This window comes from Melitaea cinxia, chromosome 11 (assembly GCF_905220565.1).
Source record: "Melitaea cinxia chromosome 11, ilMelCinx1.1, whole genome shotgun sequence".
Classification (NCBI taxonomy): domain Eukaryota; kingdom Metazoa; phylum Arthropoda; class Insecta; order Lepidoptera; family Nymphalidae; genus Melitaea; species Melitaea cinxia.
The window spans coordinates 8,094,241-8,122,217 of NC_059404.1; the positions used below are offsets into that span (position 1 = coordinate 8,094,241).

The 27,977-nt window shown below is 34.7% G+C and overlaps 1 protein-coding gene across 1 annotated transcript; it reads left to right on the forward strand.

Annotated features, from left to right (window-relative positions):
- The first annotated feature begins 161 nt into the window (after positions 1-161).
- LOC123657930 (glutamate dehydrogenase, mitochondrial) lies at positions 162-27,724 on the forward strand. Its single transcript, XM_045593416.1, has 9 exons — positions 162-771; positions 12,827-13,027; positions 15,665-15,804; positions 16,066-16,159; positions 17,497-17,654; positions 23,846-24,007; positions 25,240-25,444; positions 25,649-25,803; positions 27,374-27,724. The coding sequence occupies exons 1-9, from the start codon at positions 339-341 to the stop codon at positions 27,488-27,490; spliced, it is 1,665 nt and encodes a 554-aa protein (XP_045449372.1). The 5' UTR covers positions 162-338; the 3' UTR covers positions 27,491-27,724.
- The last annotated feature ends 253 nt before the right edge of the window (positions 27,725-27,977 follow it).

Sequence of the window (27,977 nt, forward strand, 5' to 3'; positions counted from 1 at the left end):
ACGAATTTCATTCAACCCATAAAAAGGTAATATTACTCATTTAAAACTTTCGATACGATACCTGCCGAAAAGTACTAATTGAATAAAAGTATCGAGTACAAAAATATCGCTATCGAATGGTGATATACTCGATACCACAAAGTATCGATACTTTTTTCGTGTCCCTAGACGCCTAGACGGAAGCCGGAGCCCGGAGCCAAAGAGGACGTAGCTTCGCAGTTGGTCGGGGCGGGTCGTCTCTGCAATTATAAGCTTGCGAATTCGTGTAATTTCATATTTTAATTTTAGTGTAGAGCGACCCGATACCTTACCCGACTTAAGTACTTAAATCAGATACCATGTTACATCTAAAGAATATTGCTAAAACAGTGGTACCGCCTCTAAAAAACACAATCCAAAATGAGGCAGTCAATAATATGCTTAAGATCACACCTGCTACAGTGAACGTTTGTTGCCGTACCTACGCGAATCATGAAATCCCAGACAGGCTCAAGGATGTACCAACAAGTGCAAATCCTAGATTCTTCGACATGGTCGAGTATTTTTTCCACCGGGCGTGTCAAGTGGTCGAAGACAAATTAGTGGAGGATATGAAATCCAGAGTTTCCATTGAAGAGAAAAAGAAAAAAGTCGCTGGCATTTTAAAATTAATGCAACCGTGTGATCATATTCTCGAAATCCAATTTCCTTTACGACGCGATTCTGGTGATTATGAAATGATTCTTGGGTACCGAGCTCAGCATTCATCACACAGGACGCCAACAAAAGGAGGTAATAGACTTTTATTTTTCTCATCATTGCTTACATCACTCGCGCGCTGGACGCTGTCGGAGTGATTGTAATTTGGATATTTATTTATAGAACAAACACCGACACGTGATTATACTGCCCGTAATGTTACGTAGATAACCAAAATCTGCATGAACATAACCTCTTTTTTTAATGAAAATTTGCACGGATGAATACATAATAAAAAAAACCATTTTTTATAAACATTCTACGACATACTAAATAAATATCTTATAACATTCACACACTCGTCTGTTCCTGAGATAAGCAACTCAATGCTTGTTTTATAGGTAACAGCCGGCTGATATAGCAATTTTTTTTTTTATAAATATACATGAAAATAATACATACATAAATACAATTATGACTTTTTATTAGAAGAATAGTATTCGTGTTTTCCCGCAAACGAAAAATGCCGACTTCAATTACGTCGACCAGTTATACAGCGTAGGTAGACGAAATAACGTCAAATAAATAGGTACGCATTATTAGAGATAATATCTCAAAATTTACTTATCAGATGTCGATCATATTTTAATGAGACTATACCAGACAAGCACCAGATTTCGATTAAAACAAAAAATCATTAAAATCGGTACATCCAGTGAAATTTGTCATGACAACCATGATTTGGATTAGAAAAAAAGAATGAATCTTCGAAATCTATCCACCTACTAAAACGTTCAGAGGTAACACATAAAAAAATACAGTCGAACTGATAACATCTTCCTTTTTTGAAGTCGGTTAAAAATAATAAATAACTCATTGTAAACTATACTCGCAATATAAAAAACAAAAAAAAAATCATATTTTAGGTATAGAGTAACCTTTCTTTGGATTTTAAACTACTCATAGTTAAGTCATAACAAATGGTATTTGTTATCTTTCGAAACAATTTCAAATAACCGGTGTCATTAACAAAATGATATTGAAGATTAACTTGATAGAAAAAAAAAAAGATTTTAAATCAATTTGACTACGTCACAGTTTTTTAAACAGTTTACTTACTATTATTATAATTATTTGTTAAAAATCAAGCAGTAAGTTTTGTAAAGCAACGTATGTGTAATAATGTACACCTTTCTAAAAAGAATTGTTTAACAGTAACACTTGTAATTTGTTCATTATTAAAAATTCGAAAAAGTTATGTAACACGGTTGTTACGCAAAAAATAATTTAAACAAAAACAAACGGACTAAGCTAGCGGGTTCGTTTAATCGCTTGAATTAGCAATCAACAGATACAATAAATTGCAACAGTTAATTTTATTCACTGTCGTTTTTTCCAGATTTTTTACGTCATTACGAAACCGACTTTATTCCGATTGGTACATCATATATGTAGTAATTTTGATGGTAAATATTATTAAGTTATGCATTTAACACATTTAACATTAATTCGGAAGAACGCTATAGCCAACAAAAAATTTATATCAAAACCTAATATTTAGTTTTTATATATTACTACTAGCTGACTTGGCAAAAGATGTCTTGCCGCTCAACGCTATTTAAAAATAGGGGTTGATCGTAGAGATTTGAAAAAGGGTTATATGTATTTTTGTTTAGTTGTATAATAAAAAAAATATCTAAAAGTTAAAAAAAAAATTAGGGGTGGATAACCCTTAACATTTAGGGGTCTGAAAAATAGATGTTCGATTCTCAGACCTACCCAATATGTACACAAAATTTCATGAGAATAGGTCAAGCCGTTTCGGAGGAGTTTAACTACAAACACCGCGACACGAGAATTTTATATATTAGATGTATTACATATACATTCATTTGCATTAATGGGTTCCAACAACGCCAACAATTTTATTAAGTATTATAATATTAACAATTTCATAATTGTTCTTTGCACTTTTTTGTTATAATAACTAGATCGGCAAACAAACGTACGGCTCACCTGATGGTAAGCGATTACCGTAGCTTATAGACATCTACAACACTAGAAGTATCGCAAGCGCGTTGTCGACCCCATCTCGAGTGCCTCCCAGGAGCTCTGGTCACCTTTCTCGCCAACAGGAACACAACACTGCTTGAAAACAGTGTTATTTAACTGTGATCTTTTATAAGGTCGCGCAGTCGGGCTGCTCTCCATATTTTCAGCAGGAAATTTCCTAATGTGCTCTCATTTAACGTTTGCGCTATTCAGTTTTTTTTTATAACAGCACCATGATTATTTCTATTCAATATGTAACTATTATTAACGGCAACTATTATAATTTTTACCCTTAAACTAACCTTTTATCGCATACGTAATTAATATGTTGGATAGACGCAAATATAGGTAATTTACTTCTACTTATCACGTCCACCTCCAACGTGTCTGTTATCTATCACAGCCGATTTGATAAAGGTAAATGTTGACGACATATTTATCATTTCTTTCAAAAGATGTATTTTATAAAGCAAGGTAAAATAATTTTATATAACAATGCGCTTGCCAAAAATTAGATTTTACTGATTCAAAAATTTATAATATATATTTTATACTTGTACTGATGGTAAAGAAAAAGTGCATGCTCCAAGGAACAGCTACAGATTACGTCCGCAGTTGATAACAAGCGATTGCAAAAAATATTAATTTATGCAATAAATGACACAATTGGTCACATCCGCTGGATTTTTTATATAATGAGCGAAATTTTATCTTTTTAAACGTAACAGATGTTCTCGACTTTTTAAAACGTAATGAATTAATAAAAAACAGAAAACTATAATATTTATATTACAGTTTAAATATGCATGTGTAACGTAAAATAATTTATTTATAATCAAAAATATTAACGACTACTTGTCGATTCATACATTTTTCGGTAACCAAGTATTTTCACAGATTTTTTTTTTCTAATTCAGCTTGCTTTTTTATACTCCTTCTAGTTTTAACTACTTCTAGTATTTCGTTATATTACTTTTATGAGGTAAAGTTCTAATGAAAAATAGTATTTATTCTATAGTGTATATTGTGGCAAATAGATTTGCATTAATCGCACATTGTAATTTTTTATAAAATTGCTGTACTAATTTCTACAATCTATACTAATATTATAAAGAGGTAAAGTTTCTAACTTTGTTTGTAGGGGGTAATCTTCGCAAGTACTGATTCGTTCATGAAAATTCTATCACTAACAGTTAGCTACGCTATTTAGGAGGATATAGGCAATATTTTATTGTTATTGAACAAAAAATTCAGTGAAAAATAATAGTATATGTAAATCAAGTCGGAGAAATGCAAGCGAGATGAAAACTTTACTACATATTTGCATCACAAAAATAATAATTAACGACCAACGAAGTGGGTACGGGTCGGCTAGTTTAAAATATTTGAACTGGTAATGCGTTTTTTATTTATTTAACATTTCGTACAAAAATATCGAAATGACATCGATCACATCGTCAGATATTTCGGACAGAAATATCAAAGGTGCTGATTGGCTGAAATATGAAGATAACAACCCACGTGTTTACGCCGGGCCGGTGGTAACAGGAGGCGCGGCTATGACGTAACTAGCGTCAGCAAGCAGAACGTTATGCAATAAATCTATGACTTGTTTTAAATACTCATTTAAATCTTAGAAGTCACGAGATCTTGTAAATTTCTCGAGTGAAACGCAAATGGAACAAGTCAACTGTGATGCACGCCTAGTCACGTATTCGAATATTTGTTATACCTATATTACCTATATTAGTTTCTTATGTTCAGGCTTATGTCATCAATTGATTGTTATCAATATATTTAACAATAAATACCCAGTCACATCGTTTCGACAAAAATCTTTATTGAGTATTTAAAAGACGAGGCTTAATATGATTCGATTTATTAGCGCAATTATTACCTATATACCTAAGATATAAGCACGAATATAATATAACGTTATCATTTAACAATATAATCTATACCTACCTAAAAATAAAGTCGGACTTTGTGACCGTTTCTTTTCTTGCATGAGATATTTGGTAATTAGAGCACTTACCAGTATGTTTACGTTGTAAAGTGAACTCTACACAAGATGGAAAGATTTTTAGAACCTTTTTTTATAAATTAGCACGTGTATCAACTATTAATTAAATTAAATTAGGGATAAAAATGTCTATGAAAAAGAACTGTTGTTTTAAGCTAGAAGTAAAAAAATAAATATAAAAATAAATAACACAGTCCACCGCGAGTTGATGCGTAATATTAAATAATTGTGTTTGTTCACAAATGAAGTAGAGACCGACTTCAATTGTATCGACAAGTAACACAACGTAAGTAGACAAAAAAATTGTCAAGTAAATATGCGCTATTAAAGATTACTCAAAAAGTCGTCATCAGATCTCAATTAAATTTAAATGGAACCACATGTCACGTACCACCTTTCGATTAAAATAATAGTGTTTGCTGACAAACAAAAAAACCCGACTTCGATTACATCGACAAGTAATACAACGTAGATCGACGAAAAAATAGTCAAGTAACTACGCGTTATCAAAGATTACTCAAAAAGTAGTTATCAGATCTCGATAAAATTTATATGTAACCACATGATAAACATCAGGTTTCGATTAAATTAAAAATTATCAAAATCAGTACACCCAGTAAAAAGTTATTGCGGATTTTCGAGAGTTTCCCTCGATTTCTCTGGGATTCCATCATCAAATCCTGGTTTTCTTATAATGGTACCAAACTAGGGATATCCCCTTTCCAACAAAAAAAGAATTGTCAAAATCGGTACATCCAGTAGAAAGTTATGCGGTATAATACAACGTAGGTCGACGAAAAAAGCGTCAAGTAAAAACGCATTATTAGATATAACTCGAAAAGTAGTTGTTAGATCTCAAATAAATTTAAATGGGACCAAATGACACACACCACCTTTCGATCAAAAGAAAATTTGTCGAAATAGCTCCACCCAGTTAAAAGTTCTGATGTAACTAACATAAAAAAAATACAGTCGAATTGAGAACCTCCTCCTTTTTTGGAAGTCGGTTAAAAAGAAAATACAATCTAATAGAGGATCTCCTCCGGTTTTGGAAGTCTGTTCATTAATGAGGTGGATTAATGTTTTTAAAACTTCATGTTCATGCAAGTGTAAATTAAAATTTCAATTACGTAATTTTCTTAAAAGTATATTATTTTCTTACATCAATATTATTTTGTTATTTTCCTGACTCTGTTCTGCCTAATATTACTTACTTCCTTTTCCTTGTAACGACAGTGCAGAGGTTTCTAGTTTTTGCATCCATTGTAATATTATAAAAACTTGATCAACGAGTTCAAGCCAACATTAAAAATTTGGATGGCATCATTACGGGACAGACTTATTATTACTTATAATGATTTTTTTTAACTCGCATAATTGGTTATTAGTTACAGTACACGGTATTCATTATCAATTTAACTTTTATTATTAATTTAATTTTATAGTAACAGTTTAGTTGTGCAGAGTTCACCACTTAGGACCAGTGGCGTAGCGTAGTGGGGGCGGGGGGGGCGGCCCGCCCCGGGCGGCACTTTTTAGGGGGCGACAAAATTGAACAACACTTAAATAATAAAAACAATTAGTAAATACTAGCGGCCCGGTACGTGCTTCGCTACGTATAAAGTGAAATAATAAAAAAAAATTACATCAAATTCATTTATTAATACAAAAAAATAAAATAATTGCTAGGCTATTTTAAAACTTAATCCAAAACATTTGGATAACCAGTATTTTTTGTTTTTCCATTTTGAGAAGCAATAGTCGAAGACTTTTTCGTAGTCCACAAATGCCATACACAGCGGCTGATTATATTCTTCTGTCTTTTGTATAATCTATTGAACAGTATGAATGTGGTCTACAGTGCTGTAGTCATTTCGAAACCTCGCTGCTCCGGTAGTTGGAATTCGTCGAGTCTTCTGGCGAGACGATTCGTAACAACAATCGAAAACAGCTTATAGATATGGCTCAGAAGTGAGATCAATGTGTAATTCTTTGACAGAGACTTGTCGCCTCTCTTAAAGAACAGCACCAAACACACTACTGGACCACACCTCCGGCGTGGTACCTCGGTGGGTGACGGCGTGAAAGAGTCTCACCAAGACTTTTAGGGTAGGTCACCCTGCGGCTTTAAGTAGCTCAGTCGTAACTAAGTCATCCCTATTCTGCTCAATCAGAGTAGCAATCTCTCTCGTATTTGAGCAGTGGAGGTCTCGGCGTACAAGTTTTCGTATCTTGGAAAGAGCCCTCTGTTCTGGCGAAGCTGCTTGAGCAGTGAGCAACTCGCGCCTCCACCACACTAGATCCAAGGCTTCGGAAGAGAGTTGGACTGCTTTGTTGACTTCGTCAGCTAAAGTGCCTACGACCTAGTGTACACACCGAAGATTGAAGATTTGTATTATTAAAAGTGTGCATTTTATAGCATACTAGCTTTTACCCGTGACTTTGCTCGCATCGATTTTTTTTTCTTAAATAAAAAGAATCCTATGTTACTTCTAATACTTCCAAGAATATGTGTACAAAGTTTCATGATGATCGGTTAAATCGTTTTCGCGTGAAAGCGTAACAAACAAACTTACATTCACATTTATAATATTAGTAGGGATTGCTGCATTGCTATAAAAATATAGGGGTTTAGAAGTAAGCGCTTCCCGTATTTTTCATTTTGTGACAGTAAAGTACAGGCGGAGGAATGCAATTCACCTAAAATTTTTAAATTATTGCAAATGCTTTGAAATTGAGTAACATACATTTTTACTAATAATCAACACAATTCTTTAGTTTAATTATTCCCATGTTGTTACAACAATCAAGAAAATACACATACATAACCTAAACAAACAACACGCTTTAGGGCACTTCTGTCCATACGATTATATCAATAATCAGATACGCCTGTAAACGATTCCAAACTATTAACAACCAAAACAGTAAACGGCTGTATTATACTTTCAAAGTTTTTAATTGTAATAATAAGAGTAAATAAAAATAACTTGAACTGATTCCTAACTTGCTTCGACTAGTGTGATTTTTTTCATTGTAAAAGAAAATTATTGTTCTTTTGATATTTATAGTTTCTTGTTTTGTGATATTTTAATTTAATTATTTATACGCTATAATCGCATTCAAGCAGATTTTTTTTATATCTAATATTTTTCTCGGTTGAGACGAGTGAGAGTGTCATCGTCATCCAGACGAGGAGTGGGAGGCTGCGAATACATGACAGCGTTTCGCATGCGATAGTCGCGGTGACTAGACACACCAAGGCCTGTGTCTACTACACCGACTACAGAGATGACGCGATCTGTCGTTTCGTTGGGAGGGCGGCGGAGGCTACGGAAAAAGACATCCTCGAGCATAGTCTCAAGATGGCGATTCATAATAGAGACACCGCCGTCGTTGAGAGTATTCTCGACATGTCAAAATAAAATTCGAATAGGTTGCTTTGCTTGGGAGGAGTAAGTTTGGTAGTAATATAGACAATATTAAAAAAAATATATTTCTAAGAAAACGATTATTACGCATGAAAATAATGTAAGATTTAGCTAGATATAAGTATAGTATTATAAGGAAATAATAATAATACAAAAAAAAAAAAAATGTTGTACCATAGATTAGATTAAGAACCGGTCGGTGGACTCACGTCTCTTTTGGAGACATTAAAAACAAACATAGTCTGACTTGAACAGCGATGTTGTTGACTAACGCCTACCTTGAAATAGAGAAAAAAATAAAAATAAAAATTTGCATGTATTAGAGTAAAAAAGGACATGGGTTCATAAGCCCGTGGATGTATAAGACTTGTTAAAAAAAAAAAAAAAAAAAGTGTACACACCGTCTTCACCACGTTGTCGGTCATCTCTTCCACGTTGCCAGTAGTTTCCAGCGAATCGAATCGGTTTTGGCGTTCCCATTGAAATTGCTCGGAGCCACATAGTAATTGGGGCAGCGTACGTCGGAGAGTAGATTTCACTAAGCGGACCCGCTCTTTTCGGTATATATTTAAAGTGCTCCGCAATAACCGGTGGTTACTGCCAGTGTTAAACCAATTAACCAAGGAGACATCTCTGAATATATGCCTTTTATCCGCTATGATGAATCTATCTCGTTCCTCGTCATAGTGTTGGGGCTTTGCCATGTACACCGCCTTTGGGGCTTCTTCTTAAAAAAAAGAATTCATCAAGAAGAGCCCCTCTGACTCGTAGTAGTTGACGAGCATCTGCCCCCTGCGATTCCTGCGCCCCTACCCGCGTGGCCCGATCCTTGATTCGTCGCGGTCTTGTATTCCCACTTTAGCGTTGAAGGCTCCCATAACAACGTTGTAGAAGGCCGAAGTAGTCCCATGCATGGCCCTAGTAATATCGTCATACAAGGCTTCGACTTCATTGTCAGATTGTGCTGAGGTCGGCGCATAGAGCTGTATCACTTCTAGGGAGTACCTGTCAGTGAGTTTAAGTACAAGGTACGCTACCCGGGTCGATACATTGCTGACTTCCACAACGTTGTTAGTGAGAGTCTTGTAGACCAGAAAATCGACGCCACCTTGGGAAAGCCCATCACCTTCACGGAAGCAGAACAAGTGCCCGGAGTCCAGGATCATCGTGTCTTCGCCCTCTCTTCAAACTTCAGACAACCCCAGTATTCTTCACTTAAGTTTAAGTTTAAGATTCGGTTTTACTTCCAGTTCGGTAAGGTTGTGGTCCAGCCGTAACATGCCTCCATTATACGTAACCGGTACGTAGTACCTGTAGTTTTGAGTGGCAGCCTCCCGTATCCCGGTGATCCTCAGCACCCTCCGCCCCACCGTTACCGCGGCCGCTGCTGTAGCCGGGAATAGTGGGGCTACCGAGAACTGAGGGCCTAAAATTCTACCGCGAAGTCATGAGGGTTTTTGCCCATAGTCACTACGCTGGGTAGGCGGGTTGGTGACCGCAGGGCTAGCTTTGTCGCACCGAAGACGCTGCTGCTCGTCTTCGGTTGTGTATTTAAAAAGCTAGCTGTAGGATGGCTATACCGCCATCGGTCGGCTTCACTAGTTCCACAGTGGTATTGGAACTTTGCTATTTCATATTATTAACTAGCTGACCCGGCAAACGTTGTTTTGCCAATAAACTATCTACTATAATATAAATGTGCGGGGATTTACTTATAAACGAAAGCGTTGTAGACAATGAAAGTATGCTTTATTTAGTGCACAGAAAAATTAAAATAATACGTATAGCAGTTACTGCTACGATCGGTACACAAATAAAACCAAAAAAAAACAATGGCCGAAAACAGTATAGTGAGTAAGACAGGAGACCGGCTTTATTCTCATCCCTACTCAGTGATGTTTGCTGGATGAGAGGTGACAACGTAATGTAGACATCTAGCGGGGATAACTGATCGATTGATAGTTATCGACCGGCGAAGGCAGGAGATCAAATTGAATTGAGAAAAAAAATCACAATTAAAGGAAATTATTAAAAATAATAAAAAATAAAAATTGCGATGGAAAAATAGGGCTTGATGGTAGAAAGGTTGAAAATTAAGAGTAATATATTTTTTTTTAATTCTAAGTCATGACAAAATAAAAATAAAAATCCTGCCAAAAACATTAAAGTTTATAATTAACAAATAAAATATAGGGGTTGATCGTAGAAGGTTGAAAATTTAGGGTTGTATGAATTTTTTAATGTTGTATCATAAAAAAATAAAAATATAAATAATTTATCTAAAAATAAAAAAAAAAAAATAAAAAAAAATAGGGGTGGACTACCCTTAACATTTAGGGGGATGAAAAATAGATGTTGTTCGATTCTCAGACCTACCCAATATGCACACAAAATTTCATGAGAATCGGTCTAGCCGTTTCGGAAGAGTTTAACTACAAACACCGCGACACGAGAATTTTATATATTAGATTAATTTATTTATTTTACATTAAATAGTATGTCTTAATAATTATCACTAATCTAATAAAATCTAATAAGTACTATTAATTATTTTGTATTGTTATTTAATTGATTGAAATTTTGATTTGGGCAAATGGAGATAAGGATTGATGAATTTTGCATGGAATTAAATAAAGCTTTATCATTATTATTATTATTATTATTATTGGAACTTTTCTATCCCTTAGTCGCCTCTTACGACACCCACGGGATGAAACGGGGTGGCTAAATTCTATATGTCGTAGCCACTCAGCTAAGTAAGTTTTAGTATACCTAGTTTAAATTGAAATACCTAAACCTACCTACGGGGGCGGCAAAATTTTCTTCCGCCCCGGGCGGCCGACAACCACGCTACGCCACTGCTTAGGACATAGGATAGCAACTGTTTATAGACTACCGCACCTTTAAAAAGTCACCTTCACATAATAGTTAATTACGTTAATTTTATATGTCTATATATTATCTATAATTACAAATTAATAATTCATTCTCTTTCCCTCACCCCTCTATAATCGTGCTACTAGTGGTCGTGGCTATTAATTATTGGTTATTAATGATTTACAAATACTAAAACATGTTATGATAAAAACATTTAATTCAGACAAAGACCATACAAAATGTTATGAACAAAAGTAGTAATAAGTTTAACTTAACCAACAAATGCAAACAAAATAATAATAAAAAAAAAACGAGTGTGATTAAGACCACACGACTGAAGTCAAATTTCTTTAGTTTGATTAGGGGCAACTATTACTTACGGGTACTTATATCACCCTCAACTTCCGTTCGCCTCGCCTGATCTCCCTATTGGTAACGCTCTCATCGCGCATTCACAAGTTTACTCTCCAAGCGTGCGTAAAGAAGTTTTATTTCAATAAATAATATGATTTTTAAATACAAGCAATTTAAATCGAAATATTAATGCAAAGATTAATTTCGGAGGACTTTCGGATCAAAGGTTGAAATTATTAAAACCTTTTTAAAAATAATCTTTTTTTGGCGTTTTTAAATGTCTCAAAAGTCGATTTTGACGTACTATTTTTAAGCTAAACTAACCGCCAATAGGTATATGTACATTAGTTTCCTCGTTTGCCCTAACATTAAATCATTCGTCTTTTGATAATAAATTACATGAATGCATGTATATTTAGCTTTATAATATTAGTATAGATTATCAGTATTTTTATAAATATAAAAATACTGAATAATCTATACTAATATTATAAAGCTGAAGAGTTTGTTTGTTTGAACGCGCTAATCTCAGAAACTACTGATCCGATTGGAATTTCCGATTTGAAAAATTCTTTCAGTGTTAGATAGCCCATTTATCGAGGAAGGTTATAGGCTATATAATATCATCACGCTAAGACCAAAAAGAGCGGAGCACCAATGAAGAATGTTTCAAAATCGGGGGTTCTTTTTTCCTTTTGAGAGCTTCTGCTGCGTGCGCAAAACAGTTAAAGTTTCACAAAAATCATGTATGACAGAATTGATCCTCTTTAAAAGTTCTAAAAAAAAGTCCGCGACAGCATAATCTCTTTTAAGATTAGCTCACTATTATAACCTTTTTTATGCTAACCAAGTTTGTTCTAAAATAATGCATTATTTGCGAAGATGTTTTTATAAACATGATATTAATCCTTATCTAAATAAATACGTTATTTATCACAAGTATTTAATTTAAAACAAAATTGCCTTTTACATAATTCGATTTCAATGAGTATCTCAGGAGATATCGCAGTTTTAAAATAACATCGCAGCAAACAAATTATCAAGTATTGCGCGCGCCTCTGTTCCACGCGGACGAAGTCGCGCGCATTAGCTAGTTAAAATATAAAATTATGGGTGTATAAATTACTCTAGCAACTACGGAAATAAATCTGCCCATTATATTTTCATCAATACCGAGCATAATTAATCATGCTTCTTTACTAATGTATAAAATAAATATAAGTATTATTTATTATTGAGTCATCTCATTCTTTATACATATCAAAATAATTTTTAGTATTATTTGCTGCCAAAAACTGTCATAGAAATAAAAAATAAAAAACACCATTATCGATAAATAAATCGTGCAGATAAAAGCATAAAAAAATCAAAAGCCTAAATAAATTTTATAGCACTGTGTCAATTTGTTCAGGTATAAGATTCTCAACTGACGTCACTCGTGATGAAGTGAAGGCCCTGTCCGCCTTGATGACCTTCAAGTGCGCCTGCGTCGACGTGCCCTTTGGTGGTGCCAAGGCCGGAATCAAGATCAATCCCAAGGAATACTCCGAACACGAATTGGAAAAGATTACGAGACGTTTCACTCTTGAGCTCGCTAAGAAGGGCTTCATCGGTAAGATACTTATACATTTCACAAAATTTCTATTAAATAATTCTTTTTATAGTTATTTTATTAGCTTAATTAGGTTTTTGAGTAAGCGTTCTTGACATAATTTAAACACACTGATAAAACCGAAATATTGTTACATGCATAGTGACACTTACCATTTCCTTTCGTTGTCACGAGAATAGCTAATGCTTATAAAATATAAATAATGGTCGAAACTTAATAAGATGCTAAAACATGATTGCTGGAGTCTTGATGAATTTGTATGCCAGTGTCATGTCTATTTGAAGATCTATATTAATCACACATAAACAGCTAATCTTCGAATCGAATCTGGTGATATTCGATTGAAAAATTATGTGTATTTAAAAACTTGTTAAGACATGATTACTGTAGTCATGATGACTTTGTATGTGAGTGTAATGTCTATTTTAAGACAAATATTAATCAGAAAGTCGATGTCAATTACCATTCCTTTGAAATTAAAGTGCCATAAATTGTCTTCTATCATCGCGTTGTCTTCCACAGCTATAATCCCTTTTATTCTTAACAGAATTATGTTCTGTTACCGGGATTCAAATAAAATTGAATTAACATTTGCTTGACCTTGATAAGAATAATGTGAGAGCATATCTCACATTTTTTAGGAAATAGTAGTAAAATAAATTACCGATAAAGCCGCATTACTGGTAGTTTTATGAAATAATTCAATTTGTACCATCACCGTGATATTAGTTGTACTGTATCAATTACTATTTTCAATAACGTAACACTATTGATATTTGTTTTGGTTGCTATTTATATTTGCAATTATATATACTTTGTCTATATTGATTGAAACTGATACGTATAACTAGCTAGTCAACATAGTCATTTAGCGAATCTATTGACGCTCATAGTTTTATTATGAAATGATAATATCTTATAATGCATAAAAGTTTCGTACTAGGTACGTTAAAAACAAAATTTAAATAACATCGTTGATATGAAAATAATTTTAATAGTTTGTAAACTATGTATATTGCTACCGTTTTGTTCTAAATGGTAGGTGCTAGTCTTGTGGTGAGTCAACTTACACATTGTTATTCTGCCAACACGGCTCGCCGATCGCTACAAATAGTGTAAACATGTATTTAGGTATGATAGCTGAATTATAGTCAGCATCCTAATTTTGTTTTGTCTATTAAATGTCTGTCTGGTAAACTATATACAATCTTAATATATATAAATCTCGTGTCACAATGTTTGTCCTCAATGGACTCCTAAACCACTTAACCGATTATAATAAAATTCGCACACCATGTGCAGTTCGATCCAACTTGAAAGATAGGCTATATTTTATTTTGATATATTAATTATTATATTTAAGAAAAAAATAAAGAAGGCGGTACAATGTTCGCCAGGTCAGCTAGTAGCTATATATGTTATAATGAAATTTCAGCAGTCATTCAGAATGTTTAGATATAGTAGATAAATAACGAATTAATTTAAGGTCCGCTATGGTTTTAGTGAAAAACACATTCCTTTATACGGTTTGTTTGTTTTTAAAGTTTGTTTTTGTGGGCAATAATAATGAAACAAAAAATTTTGGATTTTATCGCGGTTTGCTAAGTTTTTTAAATGCCCGACGTTTCGAAACTGACTGACTGAAATACGCGTTTTAAACATTAAAAAACAATTTGTGGGTCGTATTATGGAATACTTATATGAATTAGAGCCTGTTGGATACAAATGTAAATTGTAATTACTTAAAAGGTATAATTAAAATGAAATGTAAACCATCCATAAGTTCTGATAAAAATTAAATAATTATTTCAGTCCAGTCGTTGATTGGAAAAAAACTATAGCAATGAGTTATTAAGAAGTATTCCAAATGATTTAATTTTCAGTTTTATTCACTTGGATATTCCTTTTGCGATACAGAATAGTACTTTGCATAAACTAACCATAAATATGGATAATTAAACAGAAACTTCTATCAAAGTGTCTTTTTACAGTGAACATACATACATTAGTGATAAATTTATAAGAAATATAAACTGTATTTCTTTAACGAAATAAAAGTATAAATAAATAATTTTAAACGTGTAATTTCAAAGAAACTTTCATCTTTAAATATGTATTAAATCTTCTTTGTTTTTGTAATGATTTCTATTGCGTTTATCTCTAATCTCTATCGAGTAATACACAGACAGCGGTATAAATTATATACACATAAATGGTTAAAATAAGATGTATTCGCAAAAAGAACGATTCATTCTACACCGTAACCAATCAATTCAATTATTACTTCTCTCCTTGAAATTAAAATACCTTTCTACTACGTTTCAATTTTTTTATAGAACTAGGTCGGCAAACAAGTCGACAGCAAGTACGGATAACCTGATGGTAAGCTATTATCGTAGCTTATACCGTAGCCTACCTCCAATTTTCATCAAGAGCACTGGTCACCTTACTCACCACAGGAACACAACACTGCTTGAAAGCAGTATTATATAACTGTGATCTTTTGTAAAGTTGAGGTACTTCCCCAGTTGGGCTGCTCAGTTTCTGCTGCTCAAAAACTGAGCAGCCCAAACAACAGGATTTCCTGCTGTGCCCTACCTCAGTTTCAAAAAATTCTATAGCTTAAAATGTTTTTAGGGCCGGGTGTCGACGTACCAGCCCCTGACATGGGTACAGGCGAACGTGAAATGTCCTGGATCGCAGACACTTACGCTAAGACCATCGGCTACCAAGACATTAATGCACACGCTTGCGTAACGGGCAAACCCATCAATCAGGTTTGTAGTCAAATTTTTGTATCGATTCTTGTCAAATAATATATTTTTTTCAATCCATAGTATGCTTAAAGATATTTTACTTTTAGACTGGTAGGCCTTCTTATATAAATATCCTATTCTTAATCATTAAACTCTAACATAAAAAATTTAAAGTTAAATAATTAGCGCTTTACATTTAATTTTGAAAAAAACTAAAATACTACTTTACGACTATCTTAGAGGTAATTGTATTATATTAATTAATTAGTAACATTTATGCAGGGTGGTATCCACGGCAGAGTATCAGCTACTGGTAGAGGAGTGTTCCACGGTCTTGAAAACTTCATCAACGAGGCGAACTACATGAGCATGATTGGTAAGTTTAATTATAAATACAGTAGCAGGCACTTTTAATTTTTCACGATACATACTCTCAAAACATTTGCAATTTATAGCTACAAATTATTACTCGCTAAATTAGTCAATTAGATAACAGCCGGGAAATTAAACAAAAAATTGTAACGCTCGTTTCAAGCCAAGTCTCAAGGTCAGGTTCAAAGAACTGAGCGCTCCATTATGGTCCGATGGTATTAGTTATTTAATGGTTAACCTTGAAAGGTTCCGAGAATCTTATTTGAGTGTGTATAAATGCAATTTTGTGCGGATGGATGGATGTTGATAACTTTCACGCAAAAACTACCGAATCTTTTCTCTAAAGAACTTAGATAATTTTTAGAGCTTAGATAATTTTAAATAAATAGGGTATTTTATATCATGGAGTATTCAGTGCCTATAATTTTTTATTATATTAAAATTATTCTATTATTATTCTTATAGTTTTAAGGGCCTGTTTCACCACAACTAATAAACTAAAACCAACTATATTTATCCATAGTTGGTCAAATTGGCCCTATGACAAACACGATCACGCCTCTTTCGCTACGTAGGAGAAGGTTGGATATGATAAACGAGTCTTAATTAACTGTGTAAAATTTTGTTTTTATGTTTATTTGAGGAAGGGAGGGGGCAAGATATATCTTGATCAAAATCGGAGTAGCCCATCTGGCAAAATACCTCAACCTTACAGGAAATCACAGCCAAATAATACTTTTTTTTTTATATGTATAAAGTTATGTCCTCAGGCTTATAATGCCCGTGCTTTTGTTATTCTGATTTTTATTTTTGTAACTGATCATTCACTTGCTACACTACTGCAGCTTACATTAAGAAAACTAATTATTCTATCTTAGTATCCCTAACGCAGACATGAGTCCACCGACCAAAAATTATGCTAAATAATACTGAAACTATTCAAAACGGGATATTTATCATGTTTTTTTATTTTCAACTCGATATTTCGACGTTTACTGCCAATGTCTTTTCGCAGTTAATATCGAAATATCGAGCTCCGTAAAATTAAAATAAAGACAATGGTAAAGATCCCGTTTTTGAATAGTTTTAATAATACAAGTAACCAAGTTAATCTAAAATCTTATAAAAATAGTATTGCTCTCAACCAGTGTTGTATTCTTGTTGTGAGTGAGATGACCAGAGCTCCTGGGGAGGGTCAGGAGTAGGGTCAGCAACGCGTTTGCTGTCTCTGTTGTTGCAAACCTCTATAGGCTCCGGTAACCGCTTTCCATCATGTGAGCCGTAATCTTGTTTGCTGACCTAGTCGTAAAAAAACAAAATCTAAGTTGCATCGTCATTCAGGCACGACGCCCGGCTGGGGCGGCAAGACGTTCATCGTGCAGGGCTTCGGTAACGTGGGGCTGCACACGTGCCGCTACCTCGTGCGCGCCGGCGCCACGTGCGTCGGCATCATCGAGCACGACGGCGCCATCCACAACCCCGACGGCATCGACCCCAAGGTGAGCGCCCCTGCACACACGATTTTTTTATTTTATTTATTAAGGTTCAACAGTTGCTACATCGTGACGTTTTAACATTAAAAAATACATTATGAGTTAGTTTGACATTGTTTAACATTGTACTCTTTAAGACGACCACAACATTCGTTTTTGGTCAACAGTAATTGTTTTTATTCTTTTTAATATTTATACAATATATATAGCCCTTTTAAATTAAACTTTTTAGATTCCCAACGTTTCGAATACTTTACAGCAACCATGATCACGGTAGGACTGAGGTGTCAGAATATATAGCCCTATTCTTTATACAAAAATATATAAATTGTGATCATGTTACCGATGCCATGCACGATGATTGTAAAATTTCGAAATAAGAAAAATTCAATTTAAAGAAAAAAAAATTAATTTAAAGAAGTTAAAAAATATTGTTAGTTAAAATCACTTAAAATTATTTAAGAACAGACTTGTATCCAAATGAATAGCGAAAATAGCGAATTTTTTTATACTACACCGTTATTTATGGTTCCTAAGATACAAAGCTGCTTGATATACATTTAAATTGAGATAAGGCATTAAAGCAAATATCTAAATAGAAGTTTTAGAGCTACCTCACTAAGGAATATAATCACTACAAAGTAATACTCCTCTCAAATAGTGTTTGTGTTATTGTGTTGACTAAGGTAGTAACAACTCTTGGGACGGGTGAGTGTTAAGGTCGGTAACGCGATTGAAATATTCCTATCGTTGCAAGCATCCATAGGCAACGGTATCTGCTTACTATTAAGCAGACCATTCGGTTTTTTGCCACCCAAGTTATTAAAAAAAATGTTTAAATATCATACCACCGACATAAACTTGAATAACATTTACTAAAAAAGTCTGGTGTCTCACAGATTGATAAAACCTTATCTCTCACTACGCAAGAACTATACTATACTGTTTCAAAGTGCATAAAATTATTTTTGTTATGTAATAAAGGTAGGTAACATAAGGTGTTCGACTCCTAACTACGTTCTTTTAAATGGGGGGTTCTTTAAGGATAATAGATCAAGATAAGGGGACAGAAGTGTTTTAGGAATGATAAGACTTTCTACGAGAAAAAAAAAATTCGTTTCCATATGCGGTTCTTTAGTTTTATGCGGCAGTTAGTGTTAACATTTCACTTTATCGACGTTTTTAGGGCTACGAAAAATAGTATTGGACGGTTATGCAGAAGTACGTTGCCTGAGTAGCTCACATATTAGGACAAAGTAAAATTAAAAAGATAGGGGCTGTGAATGTGTGAAAATGTGATCTATTACACCTACAAAACTCCCCATTTGAAGGAACGTAGTTAGGAGTCGTACTATATATTTATGCGACGACGGCCTCATTCATTTTAATATAGTCTAGAAATATATTTGTAGTAAATAAATTGCCAACCGAGATTGAAGAAAAACACTACATATTTATAAGTACAAAATTAATAGCTAGTTGATTATAGTTACTACATTAGATTATTCTATTTTACTTGTATAATATAGTAATAAATAGCGTTCCAATAAAATGAAACATAATAGTTTGTTACAATAGGCATTAAAATTTAAACTAGAAACCTGTCAATGTAGGTCGCCCTAATGAAATATCCCTGACTGACGCTGAAGTCGCGCTATAATCTGGTTTAAACTTACAACAACTTAGAAACACTTTATGCCTAGATAAGTTCCTATTTACGTCATTAAATAAACATGTTAATATCATTCGTAAACAAAAACACATCAATCAAAACTTTAAAAATAACTAATAAAATACTTATTTATAAGTTACAACAGCTATATTTTAATATCGCCTAGTCTATTTAATCATGACTGACGTAAAGTTTCTTACGATACCTCGGAGGACTCAGAGCCGCATGCAGGCAGCTATATTCCGGAGTCTGCCGGAGTATGGCGACGTACGGTGCCCCGGATTGGGCGGATCGCCTCACTGCGAGGAATAAGGCCGCGCTGCGGTCTGCGCAGAGGATCATCGCGGTGAGGGTGATCCGGGGACCGTACGGTATCGTGGGCTGCAGCTTATGCTCTAGCTGGCGACCCCCCGTGGGAACTCGTGGCGGAGGTCCTTGCCGAGACCTACTTCTACGTCTCGGGTAGGAGGGCTCTCGGTGAGAACCCCACGTTGGACGGGATCCTACGGGTGCGCTGGATGGGGCAAGAAGCGCTAATGCGGAGGTGGGGGGAGGACCTGGCGGAGCAGCCGTATGGCACACGCGTAACGGCTGCCTTGCGCCCGGTCCTTGAGCGGTGGATGCGCCGTAAGCGCAAGCCCCTCACCTTCCGTCTGACGCAAGTTCTCACCGGGCACGGCTGCTTTGGTGAATACTTGTGTCAGACGGCCCAAAGGGAGCCGACGACTGGATGTCACGATTGTGGCGCGGCGGTGGACTCTGCCCAGCACACTCTCGAAGTGTGCCCGGGATGGGCGGCGCTGCGTCGCGATCTGACGGCAGTCCTCGGAGGGGACTTGTCACTGCCGAGCGTCATCACCGCGATGCTCGGCGACGACGAGTCCTGGAAGGCGATGGTCCCCTTCTGCGAGACAGTAATGTCCCAGAAGGAGAATGACGAGCGGATGAGAGAGGAGGCCGCCGACGAGGCCTCCGTTCGCAGGCGACGAACGGGGATGCGTAGGAGGCGCTACTTAATGCGCCTCCAGTAACGCCCCTGTGCCCGTGTCGGGTCGGGATGGGAACCCGGTCCTGCTAGACATGGCGTCGTTAGGATTGTTCAGAGGTAAGCTGGAGAGTCCCCATGGAGGAGAAGTCTAGCCTACACATCCGAGACCCTCCAATTAAAGCGGCTGAAAGCTCCTGAAGAGGTTTTGGTCGGTATTGCACCCCCAAGTGCTGAAGCCGACATACGGTCTTGGAATGTCTACCCGGGCATCCTGGATATCACCCGTAAATGGGTTCCCCTGCGATACAAAAAAAAGTTTCTTACGATCATAAATCATAATATAACTAACTTCATATTTCGCAAATGAATTTAAGCTATTTTAAGAAATAGGATTCTGTTATGTATCTATAACCTAAATAAATATATATCTATATCTTGGTATAAGCACTTTTTATCCTTTGTAATGAATGAGCGTCATAATTTTAAACCGGTAACGATGTTGAGTTACAGATGTAATATGGATCGATTGATCGATCGATAACATCAGGTGACCCACCTACTCATTAATTTGACTATTTTTATACAAAAAACAAAACTATTAAATCGATTCTGAATAGATACACACGTCACCACTGGAGTAGACTATATTAAAAAACAATCGAAATGTATAGATGTTTGTTTTGCACTCTTTTTGCGTCTTAGATTTCAGGGCGGCATCACAACACTACGGCAACACCAAACTGCGAACTAGACAAACATTGTTTAGCTCATCTTTATAAACAACTCAACTGCATGCCGACCATATACGAGTACTCGATAACTAAACAAGAGATCGTATAAATGTTAAGGATATATGGGTTAATTAAAGCTGAATTTTATGCTGAAGATATAATTACATTTGTAATGATTAAATGTTGTGATAATTTAAAAGAGTAACTGTCGAGTGTCTTATCAGGTTCCCCGCAGCAGAATATTTATTCAGAATTGGTGACAAATAATTTTTAAATTAATGCTAAGTTTTATAATACGTATACCGATTCAAAAACATATTGGAAAGCCTACTTGAAAAAAAATTTTATTTCATGAGAAGAAACTAATTGTGTAAAAAATATGTAATTAATAATTACAACAACATAAAAATAAGTATTAAATATTTATAATCTGTATTGGCATTTTATCTTAACTAGGTATTCTTAATTTCTTACACCGCTTGATCATCCAAACAAGAAGTAACGAGGACGATAATGTGTCGTACTCTATTTTAAGCATGGTCTTTTTCAATGCGCATTCTTCACTGTATTGTAGCGTTTGCTTAAAATAACCTCTGCACTACTTACTGTTACTATTTATTGTAGCATGTTTCACTACAATCTCTTCGTATTCATATGGCTGAAAAATTGTTATAAATAACCAGAAGTACCTCTTCGACGGTGTTGTACATGTTTTATTTTGGATAACACCTATAAGCTTTTGCTAGCGGTGGAAGAATTATTAAAATCGGTTCAGTAGTTTCAGAATGTTGACGACGCGTTGGCGCAGTACTGGCTATTGCGCTGGCGGTCACGGGTTCGATTCCCGCTCACGACAGACATTTGTATCGACCATATAGATGTTAGTCGTGGTCTGGGCGTCGTGTTTGTGTATTGAGTGTGAAGCGTTTATTAATTCTAGTTTTACTTAATGCACTTAAAAAAATCTCCATATAAATTCAGTATGGACGTATTTACGTTAAATCACATCTCACACTCAGTTGGATAGCCCATTTACCGAGGGAGGTTATAGGCTACTTTTTTCCTGTAAAACCGCGGGTCAACAAGTAATTAATATCATTACATCGTATAAAACAAAGTCTCTACCCGCTGTGTGCTCAGATCTTTAAAACTACGCAACGGATTTTGTTGCGGTTTTATTTAGTAAATACAGTGATTCCAGAGGATGGTTTATATGTATACGGTTTATAATACATGCATAATATAGTAGAGGAACACTGACACTTCTTGCAAACGTGCGAAGCCGGGGCAGGTTTCTAGTTATTAATAAAAGAGTAATGATTCTACTCTGAATGGGTATTTGAAGTGTAAAATATCGTCCCCAGTTATCACTTGGTTTTATTTAAATAATTATATAACGCTCTAGATAGTATTTGAAAGTTTTTTAACCGACTTCCAAAAAAGGAGGAGGTTCTCAATTCGACTGTTTTTTTTTTTTTTTTTTTTTTTTTTTTTTTTTTTTTATGTATGTTACATCAGAACTTTTGCCCGTGTGAACCGATTTCGACAAATTTTGTTTTAATCGAAAGGTGGTGTGTGCCAATTGGTCCCATTTAAATTTATTTGAGATCTAACAACTACTTTTCGAGTTATATCTAATAATGAGTTTTTACTTGACGCTTTTTTCGTCGACCTACGTTGTATTATACCGCATAACTTTCTACTGGATATACCGATTTTGATAATTCTTTTTTTGTTGGAAAGGAGATATCCCTAGTTTGGTACCGTGATAAGGAAACTAAGATCTGATGATGGGATCCCAGAGGAATCGAGGGAAACTCTCGAAAATCTGTAATAACTTTTTACTAGGTGTACCGATTTTGATAATTTTTAATTTAATCGAAAGCTGATGTTTATCATGTGGTCACATATAAATTTTATCGAGATCTGATAACTACTTTTTGAGTAATCTTTAATAACGCGTAGTTGCTTGACTATTTTTTCGTCGATCTACGTTGTATTACTTGTCGATGTAATTGAAGTCGGTTTTTTTTTCGTTTGCGAGCAAACACAATTATTTATGACCACTTTAAAATGAATAACAATTCAACTCTAATTGACATCGTTTTAACATTGTGTACGTCATTTTATTTCTTAATTTGTGGGTATTTGTTTTACGCCGAGTTGCACGAAAAGAAATTAAAAGTTAAGTAGTGATTAAACTTATTTAATCGCAAGAACTGTATGAAATTCTTGTGATTAAATTAGTTTAATCTCTACTTAAATTCTAATTTTGTTTCGTGCAACTCGGCGTTATACTGGTATTCATGTGGTTTACTAACTTAAAACAATAAAAAATAAAATGAGAAACTAATAAAAATTCACCTGTTAAAGAAAGTACTGAAAGAGTAGTTTTTTATCAATGTTTGGGTAGCAACTAGCAAATCGATTCTGCTCTTCAAATGTCTTGATAAGTAATGTCAAGGTGTGTTTTTCTTTTTTTCGATAAGAATTTATTTTGGTACTTCAATATTCAATCCTCCGCTGATAATATCTTGACCTATCTCACACATTCTTATAATAATGTATGTGTATGAGAAATTCGATATTTAATATATCTTTAGCAATAACATTACAGGTTTTGTCTCTTTTTTTTTCATAAATAAATCCTCCAAAAAATCTGGGACGATACGATTATTGTTATCGGTAACAATTTTATTAAATTCCCCCCCATTTTATTACATAGTACCAATATACAAGTATTTTATGTGTGTACTTAGTTTTGCTTTTATCTCGGAGATTTGTGTTAATAAGAATGTTTCATCAGGCTCTCGAGGACTACAGGATCGAGAACGGCACTATTGTCGGCTTCCCCGGCGCTAAGGCCTACGAAGGAGAGAACATGTTGTACGAAAAGTGCGACATTTTAGTACCAGCCGCAGTCGAGCAGGTCATCAACAAGGAAAATGCACACAAAATTCAAGCTAAGGTGAATAAATAAAATGATTGTATTACTGAAACACTTCACTAAATATTTATAGCTCTATCTGCGTGACAAATACTTTAACTGTATTATTAGAGTATTAAAAATGATATTAGTAGTATTATTTACGTTTTCAAAAAGCTAAATCAAAAATATGATTTGTTTAGTATGCCTATAAAGAAATAAAATATTTAAGTATTAAATTTTTGTAACAAGTTATATTTTAGGAGTATGTGTATGTACTTTATACAAGATATATAGATATACGACATGCATAAATGACTTTTTTAATTGACATCGCAATAATAATTAATTTTGTTGACACATGCTTAATTACATACATGTCATACTCATTTACAAATTACAAGTGGTTATGATGTCATCCTTGGATAAAATGAATTATGTGGCTATCTACGTTAAGATAATATTAAAATAAACATGATAATAAATTACGTATCTAGGTAACGAGCCTCTATATCACTTCGTTTGTGATAACGAATGTAACACCTGGTATAAGACCTAATTATTTAATAAAAATCTTTGGTCTGTAGGAAATTTTAACAAAGCTGCTATTTAAAACCTTTTATACAAAAATGTAAACATATCCAGTTCGAAATCTCTGTAGATAACATATTTTGTAAACATGTGTCGTGACCAGATTACTTTATAATAACTCCGTACATAATAACGTATAAATAGTATCTAATATATTTTTGTTGGTAAAACATTCTTATATTCACTTTAGTCTTAAAAAATCGTTGAGTTTGAGGCGTTTATTTAAATCAAGAATATATTAATACCTACTTCTGACGGTCACTTTTTCGCAAAGTAGTAATTTGCGGGAGACATTGGGGTTGTTAAATGCCAGTATTCCGTCGGTTTTTGGAACTGATCTACGTTACGACCTTCGTGGTCGAAAATTAGAATGCCTCACGCTCCATTCAAAACCGTCACACAAATCTATAAAAAACTGTAGTCATTTGGCAGTCATTATTCTACATAATTATATAATAGTAGCTTACATGTTAGGTTAGGTATAAGGTAATCGTGGATTATTATTTTTCCTATAAATTTAACGAGTAAAGTACTAAAATACCATATTATTCTTAAATACTTTTTCCACCAAATTTTCGAAATAGCTTCAAATGTCTTATGTAAAGTGAACCTGGACATAGTCCAAGAGACAAAAATTTCAATTTTAAATGGGTCACTAATCTAATTTTCTTTTAATTTTTCAGATTATAGCTGAAGCTGCCAATGGCCCAACCACGCCAGCGGCAGACAAGATTCTTATTGACCGCAATATCTTGGTCATACCTGATTTATATATCAACGCTGGTGGTGTGACCGTTTCGTTCTTTGAATGGCTGAAGAACCTCAACCATGTGTCTTACGGACGTCTTACGTTCAAATATGAACGTGAATCAAACTACCACTTGTTGGGTGAGACTCCTATTTATTTAAGTTTGATATATCTATTAGCAGAAACTAGGATAATTACTATAGCAGTAATTAAATGTCCATATATCACCTAAGCATTCTAAAAATACATACCGAAGATTTTTAAAACTTACCTTTGAATAGACAAAAACAAAGAGGCTAGAAGATTAAATAAATATGTACTAAATAACAAATCTTGTATTACAGAATCCGTACAAGAATCATTGGAAAGACGTTTCGGTCGCGTTGGTGGACGTATCCCCGTCACTCCTTCTGAGTCCTTCCAAAAGAGGATTTCTGGTGCCTCCGAGAAGGATATTGTGCACTCTGGACTCGACTACACCATGGAAAGATCCGCTAGGGTAAGCCACTCACGAATCTCCGAGATGTGTAGAAAAAAAAAGATATATATAACTTAAATTTTTTATCGAGAATGAGAAAACCCAATATTCTTAATCAGGGATATTCCGGTATGGGTTATTTACCTTTATAAAACGGTACTTATCGAATCAAAATAACGGCAAGAGAATCATTCGGTAACCGAATCATATCGGTAATACAGTATCGAAATAAACCGGTAGTAGGCATAACGTTCGCGTCGTAAGTTTAAGCGGGCAATTCCCGTTCTTGTAGCTGCGCTACGATAGCTCGGATTGCGGTCCGAACTACCAGTATATAAGTGTATAATCTATGGTCCGAACGTACACCATATCTCTATCTCATTCGCTCCCGTGTGTTGCGTGATTTTACTTAAAACTTATTTATTTGTGATAGACGACAGGCCCCGGGCGTGGCGCGAGCAAGTTTTCATCTCTTTTTCGCGTTAATGTTTACATTGCATATAACGAATAATTCAAAAAATTAATTACTTTCATAGTTAAAGAAGCCAGTCTTATGATAAACCAAGCATTATCAATAAAAGCAAAGGAACATTACAGATTCTTCATTTCAAACGATGGCTCACAGATTTTGTCACCCTCTGTTACTTCTCCGAATCATTTAAAACCGAAATACATAACGTTATATTTCGGTATTGCAGTTTAATCGGTAACCGTTTTATTACGGTTTTGGAACCGAAATAAAACGGTAACCTTTTCAATCGGTAACCGATTCATACAGTAACCGTTTCAAACGGTTACCTTTATGAATCGGTTTGGCGAACCCTGTTCTTAATAACATTTTATCTTGATCCTCCATGAATTTGAATATTCACTGAAACAAAGCTAAGGCTTATTAAGTAAAAGGACGTACTGTGTGGCTACAGTACTAAAGAATATATGTAGCCACCCCCTCTCTTCCTGTGGGTGTCGTAAGAGGCGACTAAGGGATAACACAGTTCCGCTACCACCTTGGAACTTAAAAAGCCGACCGGTGGCGGAATAACCATCCAACTGCTGGCTTTGAAATACACAGGCCGAAGACGGGCAGCAACGTCTTCGGTGCGACAAAGCCAGCCCTGCGGTCACCAACCCGCCTGCCTAGCGTGGTGACTATGGCCAAAGCACATGAGTTCACATTATTTTTGGCATAAGCTTGTGGAGGGCTATGTCCAACTGTGGACTGTATAGGCTGTAATGATTAAGTAAAAGGATGGAGTTGAAAGAAAGAGTTGTTGCTCCTGCTAGTCAACTGTAGATTGACGGCATTAGAACTTCCCTGGAGATGAGTAAGAAAAGTTCCTCATTTTCCATAAACACAGAGATAAAGATTATTTTGTGACACTTCTACAGCACTTAAGCACTTCAACAATGCAAGTTGACTTTTAGGATAAACCTGTTAGAATCACTTCTACTCCGGTTACCCAACCGCATTATGATCTGCGATAAATTTAGCACTAGACTGCTATTGTTAACTTCTACTGTTTTACTTGTTGTGTTGTTGTTGTATTGCAATTTTGTTATATAGTTTAAATTAAACAATATTTATTTCCAGGCTATCATGAAGACCGCTCTGAAATTCGACCTGGGTCTAGATTTAAGAACTGCAGCATACGCTAACTCTATCGAGAAAATCTTCACCACATACGCAGACGCCGGTCTCGCGTTCTAAACTCTCATTTAATTATACGAATTTAAGTATTGTCTGCATTTTAAAGACATATAGTCCCTTTGCACTTAAGTATAACTTTTAAGACATTATATTCACAGTATTTTATTGACTTTGTTGGAATCATGGCTTTTTATTTGTAAACTTAAGTGAAGCTTTGTTATTAATTATTAAAGTAAATACTTCAACTTCCGATTGTATAATCTTTAATTTTCGAAATAAATTGTTTTACTGTTATTTTGTTGTTTTATATATTTTGAAAACCTTTCTTAAATTATTAAAAATTTATCTACAAAAAGAGAAAAACTATATAAAGATAAACAATGCAATTTATTACTTTTAACGTATTAAAGTGTGAGTCAGGGAAATTCCCGATTATTTAATTTTAAACAATATTTTTTTTATTGCAATATTTAAAATAGTTTAATTGAAACCAAAACTCAAAGAATATCCATACTGCTTATTTAACGCCCTAAAAGGGTTTTTTATA